This window comes from Xenopus laevis, chromosome 8L, assembly GCF_017654675.1.
Source record: "Xenopus laevis strain J_2021 chromosome 8L, Xenopus_laevis_v10.1, whole genome shotgun sequence".
Lineage (NCBI taxonomy): Eukaryota > Metazoa > Chordata > Amphibia > Anura > Pipidae > Xenopus > Xenopus laevis.
This window is the reverse complement of record NC_054385.1, coordinates 73047836-73067817: the sequence shown is the minus strand read 5'-3', so window position 1 is coordinate 73067817 and position 19982 is coordinate 73047836. Positions and strand designations below refer to the sequence as shown.

At 37.0% G+C, this 19982-nt stretch overlaps 2 protein-coding genes across 2 annotated transcripts; one reads left to right on the top strand and one right to left on the bottom strand.

Annotated features, from left to right (window-relative positions):
* The first annotated feature begins 109 nt into the window (after positions 1–109).
* LOC108698667 (cytochrome c oxidase subunit 7A1, mitochondrial) lies at positions 110–5499 on the top strand. Its single transcript, XM_018230323.2, has 4 exons — positions 110–238; positions 2500–2589; positions 3591–3675; positions 5380–5499. Exons 1-4 carry the CDS (start codon positions 224–226, stop codon positions 5436–5438), a joined length of 249 nt encoding a protein of 82 aa, XP_018085812.1. The 5' UTR covers positions 110–223; the 3' UTR covers positions 5439–5499.
* Positions 5500–7422: 1923 nt separating this feature from the next.
* On the bottom strand, positions 7423–19002 carry LOC108698666 (synaptosomal-associated protein 25). The gene is made up of 8 exons (XM_018230322.2): positions 17296–19002; positions 15105–15178; positions 14318–14359; positions 11701–11749; positions 10197–10308; positions 9181–9306; positions 8592–8736; positions 7423–8163 (listed from the first exon to the last, which is right to left on the bottom strand). The coding sequence occupies exons 2-8, from the start codon at positions 15171–15173 to the stop codon at positions 8095–8097; spliced, it is 612 nt and encodes a 203-aa protein (XP_018085811.1). The 5' UTR covers positions 15174–15178; positions 17296–19002; the 3' UTR covers positions 7423–8094.
* Positions 19003–19982: the final 980 nt, after the last annotated feature.

Genomic DNA, 19982 nt, shown 5'->3' with positions numbered 1-19982 from the left:
GCTTAACTGAGAACAAGTGTGTTATTTTTATCCCACCCAGCTTCCCAACTCACCCCCCTCACTGTAATGCTCTCGGCTTTTAATCATGAGCAGCATGTTACAAGAAGTTGTTTGGCCTGCTAAGCTTCCCTTACTTTTGGATTGGGTTATACGGATACGGGTGCCCTTGTGAGAAGTCATAGAGAGGACAGCAGGGACAGAGTGCGATCGAAGAGCCTGCATCATGAGAAATTATCGGGTACTTCTAAATTTGACATCCTTATACACATAATCCTAACATTAGTATATGCTACAGAGCTTTATCACATATTTTATTTCTTGTAACTTGCAAACTGTTGCATGTGGCACTGAATGTAGCTTATAGGAACAGACATCATGTTATGAATATATATATAATTTAACCTGTAGAGAAGTCCTGTATTACCTGTTATGGTTGGCTGTTACTGTTCCCAGCCCTACCCCAGTCTCCATTACACTAGTAGGCACTGTATGCAGAATGATGCATTTGCCTCAGTGTTGAGCCCCCTCCTGTGAACTGAGTCATGTACATACATTTTCTGTAAAAACAAGTCTATTATTATCATTAAATTTCCTTTTTTGCCTATTAAGATTTTGGGCATCATCTCTCCTCTTTTTCCAGCTATGCAGTTAAAAACAAGGCCAGACAGCAACGCCAGTTAGGAGTTAGGGCAAAAAAGTAATTTCACCAGATACTCTAGTTCAGTGACAGCTGGTTGGCAGCAATATATATATATATATATATATATATATATATATATATATATATATATATATATATATATATATATATATATATATATATATATATATATATATATATATTAGTAATATATATAGTAATATATATCCATCTCAAACTGGAGACATTTGTAGCAGACTGACTCCAAGGACAAATTAAGTATCCATTAAGATTAAAAGTCACTTAAGCTCCCAGATCTTGCAGCACTGTTCAGTAAAATGTGCACACAGCTGCATTCAGTACTCACATATAATTTTTTTCCCTCTTGGAACAAGACACTGAATACAGAAAATCCACAATGGATAGCGTTACTAATGACTTGGATAGCTGTGGGTGGGGCCACGTTTGTTACTTCCAAAATTGGTAGCTACCCTGTGCTTAGAGCCGTACACAGGCTGCCTGCATGAATACACACTAGAAAGAGTACTTGTCAAGCACTAAACAACCATAGAGGACAATTCCCATATGTTATGAAGTTAAATATGACATATTCTAAGAATTCAGCTACAAGCAGAAAATACAGATGTAAGTGAAGGATATGCACCCAAGAGGAGTACATTGCTGGGACCTACACAGCAACGCTGATGCAACTCTTCTAATAAAAAAGAGCTGGCAACTACTACCCCCAACTAAAAAACTACAATATTTCTCTTAAATACACATTTTTAGTAGAAGCAGTATTAAAGGGTATCACGTGTGATTGGTTATCCTATTAGTTCTCATATAAAACGTTATTAAAAAGTTGCCCAGTGAAAACCTACACGTTTAATGCAGATTCACTAATAATAGTCTATAAAAATAATAGTCTTGCTAACTAACCCAAGAACAAATGAAACAAAGACATTGCTGATTTAACCTACGGGTAAAATCTTCATAGTAATATGAATAGGCACTACTGGGTATCAAAATGTAGGTGTGATCAGAGAATTATATATATATATATATATATATATATATATATATATATATATATATATATATATATATATATATATATATATATATATATATATGAAAATTTAACATAGGACTGGCCAGCTATAGGATGACTTTGACGTCTTAAATATATCTTAAATATATTTCAATATATGGACAAACAATCCCTGTTTTGTTTAAAGGGTAAGGCATTTCTTAGTAGAAGTATGCACAAAATGTCTTTGTCAAAAATATATTGATAATGGGTTGACTGCAGAGGACTCTTGTATTTGTCTATATATATTTATATATATATATATATATATATATATATATATATATATATATATACAGTATCCTAATGACAATCCCCTTTGAATCTAAATGCATTGATATGAATAAGGAGAAATATTTTGTTTGCCATGAGTGTTTTCTGTAATGGTGAAGCTTGTAATAAATACAAAAGCTAAAAAACAAACCACTCACTTCCCTCCACAGTCATCACAACATGGACAGCTATTAACCAACAAATTAAGGGTGATATAGCAATAGGTACAAAGCTTGCAAGTAATCTAGTAACCCATAGCAAACAATCAGTAGTACAGAACAAGTAGAATTCACTGTCTGCTGTTTGAAAGCAAACATAGGATTGGTTGTTTACCTGTTACTACATGTATGATCTTTGTTGTACTGTGTATAGTGCCATGACCTGTATACATGCATCTATCCTTCTATTTTACAATTGAGTGTGCAACCCTGCCATGATGTCTCTTATAGCACAAGGACTGATACATTGATCTACTTAATGTCCATTATCACTATAGGTTCTAGGGCAACAACTGCTGAGAACCTTTTCCAGCTCCAGCCGGAAACAGATTCAGAACCGGGTGCTTGAAAAACAGAAGATATTCCAGGTTAGGCTCATTAGCTTTGTGGAATGGAAAATGTAATTTCAATTCTATATCATCAATATATTATTTAGATTTGAGTTTATTGCAGGAAAACATAATTGTCAGAAACAGAGGCATAACAAGAGAAGAAGAAAAACCAGCAGGTGCCAAGAGCACTGGAGTTTGAAGGACCAAGTAGGGCTCTGGTGGTTCATTTTAGTTTACAAATTCTCTTCCTCCAAAAGAATTAAGTGGCCCTAAAAATGTGGCTCTTTGGCTCAGTAACTTCTAGGTATATGGCTCTTCAGAAAGTTAAATGGCGTCTAGTTAGTAAATGTAATAGTACAGTGGTGATAAACGTGTGGAACTTAAGTCAAATGCTTATATTGAACTGCCAGGCCGTGAACCGTAGTAAGGAGGATGGCAAGTATAAGGGGACAGGGTCCCAGGTGCAAATTTACTCAATACTAATACTTTACTAATTAAGTAAATTATTAAAAATTGCAAAATTACTTGTACCACCAAAAATATATGAAATGAAAACATTTAATGGCAGAACTTCATGAACCAACTAGTCATTTTATTTTGTTAATTCTGTGGGGCATTTATTTTTATCCCTACAGAAAATACATGTTTATTAAGTTGAAAAAATTATCTGTAAATGGTATTGGGCGTGTGGGTACAGATAGGACTATTCAGTCTTAGGGTTAATGCAATGCTGAGAATGCCTTATATCTCCTGTGTCATATGTACTTGACTACATTGGACTGTCACTGGGCACACAGAGAGCATTTAAAATACTCATGTGTGCATTTTTGTTTAGCTGAAATCTGCCCATGTGCACAGTGAAAGATGGATGCCTATGGAATCAGGTGTGAGTAGTATTGGTTGGTAAGACTTGGCTTAGCAAGGAACAAAACACTACTTATATATAATGTGTTGCCACTGGGCATTCATTTGGTTTTTACTGTTGTTTTTTCTATTTCACAAATGTTCTAAATGTTATTTAATCATTCCTACCTTAGGCAGACAATGACCTACCTGTTCACCTAAAAGGAGGATCAGGAGATGCCATTTTGTACCGAATTACAATGGGAATCTGCATTGCAGGTACAGCCCTTTGGAATATAGCTTTATGATGCTTTATAAATATCACATATAGAGCACAACATACAGACAATATAACCCTTTTACACCAATATCTAGATGCTAAAAAATAAATAGTGTTTAAAAATCTGCTGCACATAAAGTACAAACTGTAGTCTGCCATCTTGGCCCTGGAGAAAGAAGCTGGTTGTAGCTGGTGATCCCTTTTAATCAACTAATACAATGGGCACAATTCTTTTAATGAAATGTTACATTTCTTGAATTTTTATATTTTTAATTAAAATCCCTTGAATGACAGCACTGTGGCTCTTCTCATTAAGAGTATATAATGATACTGTGGTTGGTTTTAAGCACTAACTTAGTTGAGAAATAAAGGTCATAAGGCCCAAGTAAGTCATAAGTTGAGCCCTAGATGCCTGCCTTTAATTATGCATTACAGCTACAATGTCCAGGCTTTTGTAACATGCGGATGCCGTGTGCTGCTGGACAACATTTTCTAGCAATGGAGAAAATTGGAAGTAGAGGAATTTGTGCTGTTTTTAAAACTTTGTCACTATGTTAACTAAACCCCAAGGATGTTACATGGAGACAGAAGAGCAGATCTATGGAAAGGAAACCCATTTTCACAAAAAAAGTTGTCAGTTAAAGATAAAGAGAATTGTGCCTAGTATTACAAGAACACAAATGAGGATTCTGTATTCCAGTTTGCAATTATATTCTTGTGATATAAATACATGTTTTAACGAGTTGCAGTGGTATTGTGTTTTAATATACTGTGATAACATTGCATTGTAACACATGGGCCTAGTAACAAGCTTTACTATATTACATGAGTACATTTCTTCCTCTGGTTATAAAGGTACAACGTTATGTACTATAACACAAAAAACAAGGTAGCGTCAGCATGTATGCATACAAAGGAATGGAGAAATTATAGTCATAGTCAGGATGAAATTCAATAACATCACCTCTTCATTACACAGTAAATGTGATCATTGTCGCATGGCTTTGTTCTAAAGAATTCTCATTGGTTAGTATGACATCTAAAATGTCCTTTTCTTTATGCACATCCATAGTTTCAAGTAAATAATTATTTACGGTAATTATTCTAATTTAAAGGGGAACTAATCAATTCAAAATTCTGTAACATTTCAGAAATAATCAAGTTTATATTCACTGCCCCTTTTTCAGCATCTGTTTCTCTTTATTCTGTCTGCATGACCGTTAGATCCAATATATCTTATAGGGGGCTCCTGGCAAATGTATTAGAGCTAACTCAAAAAACTGACTCCAGCACAAAATCTAACAAAATAACTGACTTTGGCACAAACCCTGCATGTAGGGAAACAAGAGTTATGGTCACTTAAAAAGTGAGCTCTAAGACATCTTCTAGGCGAAAGGAGCCCCCCAAAGGCTGCATTAGAAAATCAAAATCAGACTCACAAGTCCTGCCTGAAAACATAATGAAGAAAAACAGATGGTGAGAGCAAGAAAGTGAAGAGTAGCTTAATTACTTTACAAACTGGCCAAAATTTATAATTAATTATATTTACAAAGTGTCTTATTTTAGTATGATGAAGCGTATATTAAATTTTCATTTTTGCTATATTTATCCTTTAAGATTGTTCAATATAGTTATAGACCCATGTCATGTCCATATACATGGTTAGTATGTAGCTTTCTTGTAATTCTTGTCCCTTTTTACAGGGACCTGTCTTTCAGTCTTCCAGTTGTTCGAAGCAGCTCAGCCAAAGAAGGTGAAATGAATTAAACAGGACTGAAGAGCTCAGGAAGAAAACATTTAAATTAAAATGCAAGGCTTCTGTAGTGTCTGTGTGTTCTATCATCGTGGACAGCAAATATTTTGCACTACACCCCATACCACTAAAGGGGTATACTCTAATACCTAAGTCTACTTACCGTATATACTCGAGTATAAGCCGTCCCGAGTATAAGCCGAGGTACCTAATTTTACCTCCAAAAACTGGGAAACCTTATTGACTCGAGTATAAGCCAAGGGTGAGAAATGCAGCAGTTTCTGGTAAGTTTCAATCAAAAAATTGAGGGTTTCTGCTCCCATTGGAGGTGCCGGCGTCTCGTTTTTGGATGCCGGCGACCATTCTTGGACGCAGGCAAATATTCTTGGAGACTATTCTTGGACGCCGGCGACTATTCTTGGACGCCAGTGACTATTCTTAGGCGCCGGCGACTATTTTTAGACGCCAGCGACCGTTTTTGTGCTTGACCCGAGTATAAGCCGAGGTAGAGTTTTTCAGCATATTTTGGGGGCTGAAAAACTTGGCTTATACTCGAGTATATACGGTAGACACATTTTGGCACACATAATGGGCTTTGCCACAATCTGTCTTATTTTTATCTTGTGTATCCTTGCCCAAGGCAGCCGTACTCATTGCGGCAACAGGCAAAAGCATGATGGTTAGTCACTTACTTAGCACTGGATCAAAAATTTGCCTCTTGAAAAAGTCCAGAGGATGGCAAATTCCATTAATACCTTTAAAAGTGGCTTTGCACAATCATAATGTCTAGAGATACATTCATCTGAAGGCCTGCATCTCCTATTATTATAATAATGACAAGGCAATCCATATATAAATACATTTATTATTGTTACAATAACGACGTTCAAGCTTTTTAAAAACAGGTGTTAGTCAGGGCACTTATCACATGAAGTTATAGTGTACTCATATTGCTCATGTACAAAAACAACACACCTGCAGAACATTTGTGCATGCATAGGCACCAAAGCATATGTGTAACTATATAAAAAAATGAAATATATAGAAAGTATAGCTACACAGATATTCCAGGTAGTTTTATAAATAACAGCTTCATGACTGAGGCTCTTAGATAGCCAACAACTGCTATGGCACTCACACAAAGCCACTCTAAACATAAAAATGCTGGGTAACCTGGAGGGCACACACCCTCCTATTATGGTGATTCTCAAAATTAGAACTTGATTTTTTCAACCTCTTCTACTATTATAATATTTTTACTCTGTAATAGAGGATATATAGTGAATAAATTACCCCCTCTTGTAAAATATAAGGATATTATAAGTTATCGAGTAGTTTCATGACCATATAAAAACACGAGGCCGAAGGCCTTGGAACTCCAAGGTAACTTCTAATATCCTCATATTTTGCAACTGGGGGTACTTTATTTATTATAATACACAAGTTTCAGTGAGTCATGTGACAGAAATGACATCAGAACTCACCGTTTATAAGGATATAATTTACAAGATATTTATGGCTTTTGTGTATTATATGTTGATATAATGTATATTCTTCTTATTACAAAATATAGCACATACATAAATACATATTCAGACATTAAAGGGGTGGTTCACCTTTATGTTAACTTTTAGAATATTATAGAATGGTCAATTCTAAGCAACTTTTCAATAGGTCTTCATTATTTATTTATTTTATATTTTTTTTATTATTTGCCTCTTTCTTCTGGTTCTTTGCAGCTTTCAAATGGGGGTCTAAAACAAGTGCTCTCTAAGGCTACAAATGTATGGGTATTGCTACTTTTTAATACTCATCTTTCTATTTAAACCCTCTCTTATTCATACTCCTTCCCTTATTCAAATCAGTGCATGGTTGCTAATAGGGTAACTAGCAACCAGATTGCTGAAATTGCAAACTGGGGAGCTGCTAAATAAAAAAGCTAAATAATTCAAAAACCACAAATAATAATATCTCATAATATGACTTTCTACATCATACTAAAAATTAACTCAAAGTTAAACAACCCCTTTAATGTTAAGAATGACAGATCTTCGTGATATTTTTTTTCAGTAGAAATGGACTCTTCTTGATTATTAAAGGGACATATTATTATACTTGTTTTTATACAGGTTCTTTTAAGCTTCAAACATTTGATCCCTCCCTAGTACAGAGCCTACAGTGACTCTCAGCTGGAGAATACTAATCAGTTCAGTATAACACCATTTATTAAAATGCTCTTAGGTAAGTGCACTGTAGGGAAAGTATTGGGAATATCCCCGATTCACATAAAATAAAAACAGGTACTTGCTCCTTTGTGCTAAGCAATGTGATTTTAGACTTTAAGTTATATCAATTGTGAAAGCTGTAGTTTTGTGCAAACTCTATAAAGATAATATAAGGAAATTTCCTTCTGTGAAAGTTGAGAGCTTGCTGCACATTCGTACCATATCAGTACATGTTGCTATCAGCAGAATATCACTCTCTACATCAAACTTACATTTAATTTTCTAAGGGTTAGAGTCCATAATTTAAGTTCTGTGTTGAATCTAAGTTTAGTATGAAGTATGACAGGTCTTCCATGGTAAATATAAAATGATCAGACTGCCTTTAATGAGAGGTGAAGGGAATATAGATCTTTTCTTCCACAAATAGATACAGTTCGGCTTCAGACACTCTTGAGAATTTTTTTGGCTTTAGTGTTGGCATCTTTAATGCGATCTTCATTAGTTTTAACCTAGTAGCAAAGAAAGTTATCTATACTTTGTATATATAAGAAAGAAATGTAAATATAGTACATGGATATAGTAGAAACACAAATAAAAGTAAATAAAACTATAGACTATACCTATGCCCTTACACAAAGGTTAATGGACTTGCATGACTTTATACCAGCTAAATCTCAGTAACCTGCAGGATTCCTACCTTGCAAGTTTACTAAACACATTTGATGAGCAGGAACTTCATCATGTCTGCAGCTGGATATATTAATCTATGGACTATGCTCACCTTTCTACCTTCATTGGAAGATTTAGTTCCTTGTCTATACTCTGAATGATATTTATGATATTTGTTCCACTGCTTGTTTACTTTGGGTTATCTTATCTTTTGAACTCCAAGAATACCATTGTGGCCACGTATTTGTCACTCATCTTATGAACTTACCTTCTCCATTATTTTTTCCACCTGCTTGTTCTGAATGTCAATTTCATTACCCACATCCAGGGCCATGTTCCTGAGGTTACCCAGAATGCTTCCCACCTGAGCCAAATTATCTTCCATTTCATCTTCACGGGCATCATTAGTCACTCTGAAACAAGAGATCAATAGAATAGACACATGAAGCATTCTAGGAGAAGCTACAGTGAAAATTCTTGTGAATAAATGATTACCTTGATAGAGTAGTGGTTGATATTACATAAATATGAGGAATGGTCTAAGCACTAAATATTATATATGTATACAGTATATTTAAAGGGAGAAACTTTAAGCAAATATAATGCTTACCCAGCTGTGTTAATTAAACATATTACAAGTTCTGGTCAGCTGATATTTTAGCCTGTATTTGATGTATATCATGGATGACTTTTGGGGTATCAGTTGCAGGCCAAGAGCTACCTCTTGACATTTAGTAGAAACATTAGTGCATATATATTACCTGCCTATACTGTGCAGGCATTTATTACCTATATACCCAGTTAACCCTTCAATCTCATGATAAGGACTAACACAAGGCAGTTTTCAAAATGTTTACCTCCTAATATAGCCTCCACTCATCATCATTTGCTCCCTTTCATCTGCGACACGAGAAGGCTGAGCAGAAATAATCCCATCATGTGAATTTCCCCAAACTGCTCTGTATGTGGCACTGCACTTCAGTCTTCATGGTACAAGAAGAGGGAACAGGAAGAAGTCAGAAAGGAACCATATAGAAAGAAGGGAAATGGATGTAAAGGCCAAGTAGGCCAGTTAGGATGAGGTTTCAGTCTCAGTGTTTGGTTTTGATTGCATCCCACCCCACTGTTCACAAGGCAAGCAAACTGATTATCCATATTTTGGCAGATAAAAGATTCATGCTTTTAGTGTTGTCTCAACGCTATTGTGCTTAGTAGGTTGGTTTTGGATCTACTTAGGGGCAGATTTACTAACGGTCAAATTTCGAAGTAAAAAAAACGTCGAAATTCGACCCTCGAATTGAAATCCCTCGACTTCGAAATTCGAAGTCGAGGGATTTTTACCGTATTCGATCAATCGAATAGATCGATAGAACGATTTTTTTTGTTGATAGAACGAATCTTTCAAATCGAAGTCGAACGGTCGAATATAGCCTATTCGATGGACAAAGTACCCAAAAATTCACTTCGAAATTCAAACTTTTTGAAATCCGAACCATCACTCGAGCTTAGTAAATCTGCCCCTAAGTGTATGGACAACTATTTTAATTTCAGTTTGCATTATTCTTTTTAATTTATTGTGTGTGAATCATTGTTCAGTGTTCGGTAATGATCAATTGTTCTGTAGGTCTAGATAAGATCCTTTTTTGATACAGTGTAATTTTTTGAGTTTGTAATATTTTGCATTCTCGCACACATTGGCTCAAAGCTAACATGCACAGATGATGAAACCAGCTGAGGGTACCTATTAATGCCAAGGTACAGATCAATACAAGGTATCTGTTTAAATAACCAGTAATATACAAACTGTGATAAACATATGAATTGAAAGAATGTTTTGCTGCTATTATAATACACCTTAGCTTTGTGCTCCTACCTGTCACAGGAACACAACCCACAACACTTCCCCATATCTGTCAGATTTTTCTCAGCCTCTCTCATATCTTGATTAATGTGGTCCAGACCCTCATCAATTCGATCAAGCTGCTCTATAGAAATAACGTGGAATGTGATAAGGTAGGGAATGATTGGGGAAACATTAAGTTAGAGTTGCACAGTAAGGGTAATAGCAATGGTATAGTAACAGTAGAGATAATTTATGAGGATGCAGCTCATAGATGACAAGAAGAAGCCAAGGAAAATTAGTGTTCACAGTTTGGAAGCAATTTCAGAATAACTGGGTGGTAGGCTAAGAGAAAATGAAAAATATGATGCATTTTGAATGATGAATTCACAAAGTAGAGTATAGGCCTTAAAGTGGTGGAGGGTGCTCAAGACAGGGCCGGGCCAAGGTATTTTGGCACCCTAGGCAAGGGCTTCAATCAGTGCCCCCCCACCTGCTCCTACATTACCATTTGCCACCTTACCATTCATATTGCCCCCTGTGCCAGTAGCCATTGTGTTGCCTCATGTACCTGTGCCAGCACCTATAATATTACCCCCATTTGTACCTATACCTGTACGGCAGTCAATCCCTCAGATTGCCCCCAAGCCCCAAATCTGTACATGTGCCAGCATAAGACAAAACATCCATCATAGTGTTAACCCAGTCTGTAATTATGCCAGCAGCAGCCAAAAAAATCCATCATATTGCCCCCAAATATGTATCTGTGCCAGCAGTTGCCAAGAGGGAGGTGGGGAGTGCCCGCAGTACAAATCATGGGCAAGAGGGGGATGGAATAGGTGGTTTATAAAATTGTTAAACTATTAAAGGCCAAGCAAACTAGGGTTAAAAAAAAAGTGCGCCCCCATCATGACTGTGCCCTAGGCGGACGCCAACTACTCTGCCTACCCCTAGTTCGGCCCTGGCTCAAGAGATTATATAATGGAAAGGAACTGTAGTATGAAGGGGGGTTAGAACATCTGTAGTAAGTACATTTTATTAGGAGTGTGTACATAAGGAGGAAATAAGAAAGTAGTAGCAGTGGGGTGGAAACTACATAAGCATTAGGAAGCAAGCAAAATATCAGAGATTTTGTGGGAGCAGCTTTATGAAGAACTGCAGGCTAAAATCCTATAAGAAGAAATAACACAAATAACACAATTGCTAGTTTCTACCACTGTAAGAAATCATAAATATTAAACAAGGAACAAAACACAGGGAAGAGTGAGCTAGGAATTGGCAACAGTGTGGTAGAGGGAAGGAGTGTAAGCGATCAATGGCTATGAGAAGAAGAAGAAATTAAGCATTGTAGCGCAATGATAAGCATTGCTACCTTGCAGTGCTAAGGTTGTACGTTTGATTCCAGCCTGGACATTCTAAGCATCTGTTAGTGTGTGAATGTACTGGGAACCTTAAATTGTAAGCTCTCATCTGTCATTTTTCCCTTCCTATAGTTTGTTCTTTAAATCATTTTCTATTAGGAGATCATTCATCTCACCTCCCTGTTCATCCAGCATCACTAAAGTCCTTATTCCAGCATCTTTGCTCTGTGATACAAAGAGAAACAAACAGTATTACATTATTATATTTCATATAAAGTTGTTCTTACAGTAAGCATGCAAGATGGTTTAAGTGACAGGAAAAGTACTGATCACAGTAGGGAATCTACATCAGCTTTGAGCGGTGGCACAAGCAAGAAGACGAACACAGAGCTTTAGAGTTTAAGCATCAAGGCTTTTTTTATGTTTTGGGCTACCCAGGAACCTCCAGGCAGCTGCACTAAAAGCTTGTAATATAATGTACCATTGCAACTATTTTACACGTTCCTGTTATTATTCATGCATTTTGTGTGAACATGTGGGTAAAAAAAAATCTTTACTGTGCATTTTGTTCCTTGTGTACCAGAATGAGCCGTATAATCCATTGAATATCATTTTCATAGTCTGGGTAGAAATCAGCACACAGTAAACTGGCCAGATCACAGTGAACATCAGATAACAAACCACGATTGTGGGGGCAAAACACTCACGCCAATTTTATCCTAGACACTGATTTAAATATCAAGCCTATGTTGTCTTGTAGTCTAAAATAGTTAACTACCAGATCTGGTAAAAGAAAACTGGAATGCAAACATAACACAACAATTTACAGGCAAACAATGTCCTGCTTTCTGTATTATTTCAGCCCTTTTTAAAGCTGCATCCATTATTCCATTATTCCTTTATGTCTAATTAGTTCAAGTTTGACGTCATTCTTTTGCCAAAGGCCAGCTGTAAAGCTCTTTTTTGAGAGAATCGTACAAAACATGTTTTTATTAAGGGATAAGTAAAAATGTGTAATGTAAAATTGCTCAGGGTGATTTTCTAATTATTTTTGTTTTCAGTTTCAGAACTACATTTTTATTAACTGCCAATAAATTAAATTTTGTAAGCAACTTATGATCCTTTCATGTAACTCTACAGTCCAAGATAGTCAAAGAGTTTTCTCAGAAGATCGGAATCCTCAGATGCCCTTTCCCATCTCCTTTCTGAGAAAAGCAACATCAGAACACTTCTCTGTTTACCTTTTGAAGGTAGATCTTTTTCACTGTCTTTGACTGTACAGTTACAGGAACTAACCAGTAGGTGGCGCTGGTTAGTTCCATATTAAAAGGTAAAATCTTTAATAGCTCTGAAATTGAAAAAATATTTAATGTGAATTGCAAAACCCAGAGCAATTTTACATTTTGTTTTATTTTAAGGTTTACTTAAACCTTAAGCACATAATCGCAGCACAGACAAGGAAAAACAATTGCTGGGTTGACATTACACTTATGGAAGCTGGATAGCAAATACATAAAGCAGTCAAAGTGGGAAAATAGCAGATTATAAAAGTGAACAGCAGCAAAACAAAATATATAAACAAAAGCTCAAGTTTAAAAGGAGAAATCATTCATGGAGTAATGAATTTTATCATGCTTTGTGTAGTTCTGGTGTATTTGCTACTGGGTCAATAAAATATACACACGTACTTGGCAACCAAAGTGTAATGTTACATATGTATAATATGTATAATATGATGCAGGAAAGTTAAAGTTATATAACCTAAACATTTAGGGAAACCTCTAATAAATGTAGGGATGCACCGAATCCACTATTTTGGATTCGGCCAAACCCCCGAATCCTTTGCGAAAGATTCGGCCAAATACCGAACAGAATCTGAATCCTAATTTACATATGCAAATTAGGGGTGGAAAGGACATTTTTACTTACTTGTTTTGTAACAAAAAGTCACGCGATTTCCCTCCCGCCCCTAATTTGAATATGCAAATTAGGATCCTGCTGAAAAAGGCCGAATCCATAGCCTAATCCCGTACCGAATCCTGGATTCGTTGCACCCCTAAATAAATGCAAGTTATTGGGCTGCACCGATTGCACTTCAGTTAGTAGTTCAGTTTTTTTCAGATTGTTCCCCAGAAATAAAGACTTTTTTCAGTTACTTTCCATTATTTATTGCTTACTATTTTTCCAACATCTAAGTTTAAAGTTTAATGTTCCTCTCTGGTGTTTGAGTCTGGCAGCTCAGTAATTCAGGTGCAGACTCTGAACTGTTTTGCAACATTTAGTTGATACATTTCTCAGCATCTCTGGAGTATTAGCAACTATTGTATCAATTCTAACAGCTGCCTGAAATGAAACCTAGAGATGCTGCTCAGCAGGGACAAAGATAGGAAATGTATCAACTAAATGTAACAATTTAGAGAGTTTAGGGAGTTTGCGACCCCCCCAAAGCTGCTTTAGAAGGTGAAAAAAAGACACTTTACACTTCAATATTAGAAAAATGGTGACATATATAAAATAGAAAGAAATTGGAAAAAGTCGCTATTTCTGGTGATCTATCGGAAAACAACTAGTTGTTTGAAGGTGAACAACCCCTTTAATATATTTAACCACTGTTTTACTGATGCTAGCAATTCATCACACACATATGCAACATTCCAAATGATACGGACTACCATGGTTTCTTATTCTTTCAACAGGTCATATAAAACAAACCTAATTTGACTCCTTCAATGTCAGCTTGACCAGAATTGCAAGGTATACCTATCTTTAATATGTCTTCTGTGTAGCTCTCACCTCTTCTACAAGTTGCACCATCCTCCTTGTGACATCCAGAGACTGGAAAACAAATAGCTTTAGTTTACACCAGTGTTATTTTCTTTTAAAATTCAACTTCTCACTCACTATGGGGTGAATGTAATATTGGTCGCTAACGCAGAGACTGCAAAACAAATAGCTTTAGTTTACACCAGTGTTATTTTCTTTTAAAATACAACTTCTCGCTCACTATGGGGTGAATGTAATATTGGTCGCTAACGCAGAGGCAGTCATTCTGGGCTGGGGACATACAAGCCTTTCTAAGGCTACAGCACAAATATAAACAGTTGTTTTGCATGCAGAATGGGTAAGTACCTCTGGCATGGGGCTGACTTCGAATTTTTTTTTTAAATATAAGCAAACTGTAACCTTAGACTTCAAGTATTAATGAAATATCCCTATGAATTATAGCAATGTATCAATATCACTTTAAGTTGGCCATACACTTGATGACCATTTTGTTATTTGACTGAGTGGCCATCTATTTTGTTATTATGAGATATGGATATTCACACAAGTGACTGTTAGCACTGTTTGTTTTGCCTGATGGTTTGAACAAGTGGGTCTGAGAGGGAGCTGTTGCTCCTCTCACTTGCGCCTCCTCCAATGCAAGATGAATAGTCAGGCAGCATTATTATTAGGCCAGCCCGACTATCATTTGATCTTACCTTTTGTCTGCTTATGTTATATGCAGCAAATCCCATATTTTCTAATTACAGCTAGCTCCAGTCTACCCACATATTTTACATCTTCAGTCAGCTCTTACCTCATCAGTCACCTTGTCTAGGCGCTTCTTGAGTTGGTGTTCATACTCTGATTTTCTTGTATTCTCCATCGAGGCTGAAATGGCCACATAATATTAATAAATTAAATATTTATTGCTGAATGCAAATAGGATAAACAGCAACCCCCTTCTGTTTTTTGGTTTTGACTCTTGTAGCAGAATCAGTTCTTTTCCAAGTTCTGCTACATTGTGTCAGGAGTGAGAGCCATGAAGAATAAAATTGAGATTTATTGTACAAAAAGGGGAAAACGCCTTTCAAAACATGCACTCAATTTTCATAATTCATAATGAATTAATATCAGAGGAATTTAATTCATTTATTTGTAACTGTCAGGCTACATTAGGGGAATAAAGACCAACAACACTCTACTGACATTTAAGAAACCTAAATCTTTGGGGGGGGGAATAATCCATTATTAAATGGAGTGGTGTTCCTGGTATTTTGGTGTACAGTCCAATATTGCTTGAACTGCTATGATTAACACCTCCAGCCCCCCGCGCCTACTGTTTTTTTTCCTGAGGGCCGCCCCCCCCCTGGGATCATACGATTCATGGTGCACAGACACAAACCAAGAGCACCAGGGTCGGACTGGGCTGGCGGGACACTGGGAAAAAACCCTGCAGACCTGCTATTAGCGTTGCTTCTTGGACTCCCTTAAAGCCCATGTTAGCCTCTGCAAGCAGGAAAAAAAGGTAGGTGCGGGGGGGGGGGCTGAGGTGTCTTCGCTGCTGGGGGCCCGGGGGGTTTGGGGGCCCTGAAGTCCTACCCTGAAGAGCACTCATACATGTTAGGTAACATCAGCCAGTTAATGAACAACTTTGTGACTTTTACTCCCAAGCTTCTTCCTGTTACAGGCAGAGTTGCGTTATTTCCTGTCATGTGATCTCTAAGGGAACACACAGACCATCACAAAATGGTGGCTGAAGGTACAAGATATTAGATATTCCAGTTTGATAGCTATTTTAATAGGCCACTTAATATGATAGTTTATATATGTTGGTTAAGTATTCATTCTGGGGGTATAGTTTTAGTGATCTCGACAATAAAAAACTACTCTTCAAAATATGCATGTACATTAAAAGTTTGAGTCAAGATTTTTTTCACTGATAGTATCTCTAAGGGCAGTAGCTGGGAAGGCAGAAGGACAGGGAAGTGGTTGATGTATAAAACGGACATCTACTGACATGAAAGCTGCAACAGGGGTTACTGGGCTTCTGAGAATCTAACTGAGAGTCTAACATTTTTTGAAGGAACACTGAGGGAATTAGTCGTGTGGGGAGAGAGAACTGTTAGTGGCAAGTTAGAATAAATATAGAGGTTATTGCTTTTCAGGGGAGATTGATGTATTATTTGTTGGGAAGGGAAATAGAGGCTAGTAGCCAGTGAGGGTAGAATGATGGGTTAGTGGCTAAAAGAGAATACTTTACCTGTTTTTACTTTTTTTGCTCTGTCGGCAAAAAAAACGGATTTCTCTTTAACCATTCAAAGCAACTTGAAGCTAATGAGAGCATTAGACATGAACAGAGCTAGATTCATAATCTAAAGTAAAGCCTAAGAAAAAAACATGATCATAGAAACAAAGATGCAGCTGTTATACATATATTGTACCGTGGATACATCCTTTCTGTCACTCTGTGATATATACATTTATGCAATCTGTTGAAATTAATTTCTTATTTTGTGCTGTTTTTCCTCTTTTTAGCTGCTACCTACTGCAATAATATTTTCTCTGCCTACTATACCAGCTTGCCCAGCTGTACAAAGTAAGGACAGGCAATTTAAGAAAATAAAAGGTACACGATTTATTATTAAATAATAACAGGTAAATTCTGCCATTAAGCTACTGGTATCACCATGCTCAACGTGCAAAGTTTTTGTTTATGTATTTATTTAGAAAAAAATTACTAGCTTGAGAGTGAAAGGTCGAATGGAGAGAGAAAATTTGGAATCACATGGACGTAGAAGAAAGAGACACAACTGGAAATGTAGGATGTGTAAATAGATGATGAGGAAAATGCAGCCCCCATTAACATATGACAATACAAGTTCCTAACACACAACATAAAAAACTTGACTTGAAGACAGTCGTCAATATCATGATATATTCAATCACGCTGTGACATTCATTCGACAATATTGGGACAAAGACTTCCCACAGCTCAACACTCCCACCTGTGTCTTCTTTCAGGATCGTCTGCCTGCACTGACTCAGGAACGTTTCCCGGGTGATTTGGGTTTTGCCTTTTCTCGTCTCCTATTGGCCAGAGCAAATACTGTTAAAAATATATATGTTTTTATTGGTTTATATGAGTATAATTTGGAAACAAAAGTAGCAGTTTGCATGGCAACGTCAGAGATGACATAACCATGGAAACAGAATCATGTACTGGCTAGAATTGGAAGGGAATGGGCGGGTAAGGGAGTTTTTATTGAACAAGATAGCAGGGTTACTAGGGTAATGTATTATCTGTTCTGAAAAGTGCATTGTCTGTGTGGGCAGCGGGGTTATTCATATAAGTAGGAGAAGACATGCAATTAAATCTGCAAAATACAAAATTAGAATAACATTGATGGGTATTAGCAAGAGTGGGGAAAGTTAAGAAAACCGAGGCAAGGGTGGGAATTCATAACTCCAGTTAAAACAGAACATGTATCACTTCATACTAGTTTAGGCTTTATTAACTCAAGCAATGCGTGTTGTTCATAATCATATTTTAAAAAATGTATTTGGATTTATTTCCATTGGCCTGTGTGGCAACTGTTACAGTTTAGTTTATTACAGGATTTGATATTACAGAATGTATCAAAGTGTTGTAAAGGCCCAAGATGGAAATTGCTGCTTCACAAGCACCCACTGCCAAAACTAAAGAGGAAGCTCATCTGCCCCAGGAGCTTTGTTAGATCAACCAACTACAATAGCTTTGGTGCAAACCCAACCACTTCAAATAATAACCAGCCATGCGCTCCCATGCAATCTGCAAAGCTGGTAACACCAAAAGTGACTGAAGTGGATTAACTAGCTGCCCCAATATTTTAACCACAATAAAAGATAGTGATACAGTTTGGTTCGAACACTGCAAGGTCTGTTACTTATAAGACGAGGAGTATTTAGGAAGATGGGGCACAGGGGCTGAAGCAACTCAATAGAGAAAGCTGGTAACCATAAACAAGAAGGAATGGAAATGACTGTACACACGACTAGAGAGGAACACACTGACAATGGTGAATACTATATGAATGGTTTTGGCTTTGCTGATGACAATGAATAGGAATATTTCCCAGCGTACAGGTGCCTACCCCCTAAAACTAAAGAGCCATGGAGATATAATAGCACGGCTTATTTTCATGTACCACATGTACAGATCATTTTCTTTTTTTTTTTTTAGAGAGAAAATAAGAAACATCTGAGCACTAATAGAACAAAGCAAGACGCGCTAATAGTACAAAGCAATATGGCATGATCAGCTAAAGTGTCACATTTTATCTTTTTGTGTTCTGCATAAATTGGCACAACAGAACTCAGATTGCATTGTCTAGTTCAGATTCACACACCAGACTGTAGAACAGAAAATTCTGTACAATCAAACAGAGCAGGAAGGATCCAGTAGGCATTCAAGAAACTGAAGTATGGAAGAAAACTGCACACACATACACTTGCACCCTATTCCCTACAGGTGCACATATTACTTACAAGATGTAAAAGTCGGGTACATATGTGGTGTGTATGTGAATGAGCTGAAAAGGGAGGCAAAAGTGCAAAAATGGGTAATTTAAAAAGATGTCAGGAAACCAAGGACAGTCTTATGTCTCAGGGATACTGACAATATGTCTAGCCCCATGTTAGATTTCAAAATTAAATATAAAAAAATGTTTGCTCTTTAGAAAACCGGATTTCAGAGCAGAAGTCATGTTTTCCCATGACAGTATCCCTTTAACAAATCTTCAATTTCTAGCTTTTAAAATAATGAGAAAACCATGAATTTTTAGAGATCTGTGAAAAAAAATATCGAAATCTGATTGTTAGCAAATGACCCCTTATAGAGTATATTTTACACTTAAAGGAGAGGTAAAGGCAAAAAAAAAAAAAAAGAAAATTCAATTTCTACTTTCATTAATGAATATACTTTATTTAAAAAATTTGTACAGTTTTTACAAAAAAGCTGACTGAATGCTGTGAAATTTCCCCTTCGTTTTATTTTCTCTGACTGCTGCAAATAGGAAACTTTAGCTGATCCCCAGTTGCTCTGCAGGGAAACAATCCTACTTTCAAATGGAAATAAGCAATGTGCAAAGGTTACGTTATGTTTTGATTGCATTAATCAAAATTAATCTCTATGCCATTCAATCCCTGCACCTTCCTTCCCAGCCATGCAAAACTCGGGCTGTTTGTTTCCCTGTAGAGATTGGTATCTGCAGCAGTCAGAGTAAAGGTGGCCATACACGGGCCGATAAAAGCTGCCGACAGACCGTGTCGGCAGCTTATTGGCCCGTGTATGGGGGCCCCCGACGGGCTTCCCCGATCGAGATCTGGCCGAAAGTCGGCCAGATCTCGATCGGATGGGATTAAAAATCCCGTCGGATCGCGGCCGCATCTGTTCGTTGATGCGGTCCCGCGATCCGACCGCCCGTTTGGCGAACGCTAGGATCCGATCGTTGGGCCCTAGGGCCCACGATCGGATCAGCCCGATATTGCCCACCTCAAGGTGGGCATATCGGAGGGAGATCCGCTCGTTTGGCGACATCGCCAAACGAGCGGATCTATCCGTGTATGGCCACCTTAAGTCAAGGGAAGGGGGAATTTTACTGCATACAATTGGGTTTTTCATAAAAGGTACAGATTTTTTTTTTATTGAAGTAAA

Coding starts and splice junctions, on each gene's coding strand:
- LOC108698667 (XM_018230323.2), top strand. Junction 2,590..3,590: donor AAAAACAGAAGATATTCCAG/GTTAGGCTCATT, acceptor TTCCTACCTTAG/GCAGACAATGACCTACCTGT. Junction 3,676..5,379: donor AATGGGAATCTGCATTGCAG/GTACAGCCCTTT, acceptor CCCTTTTTACAG/GGACCTGTCTTTCAGTCTTC.
- LOC108698666 (XM_018230322.2), bottom strand. CDS start 15,173: ATGGAGAATACAAGAAAATCAGAGTATGAACACCAACTCAAGAAGCGC. Junction 11,750..14,317: donor TGGTGCAACTTGTAGAAGAG/GTGAGAGCTACA, acceptor TTTGTATCACAG/AGCAAAGATGCTGGAATAAG. Junction 8,164..8,591: donor TGGAAAAAATAATGGAGAAG/GTAAGTTCATAA, acceptor CTTTGCTACTAG/GTTAAAACTAATGAAGATCG.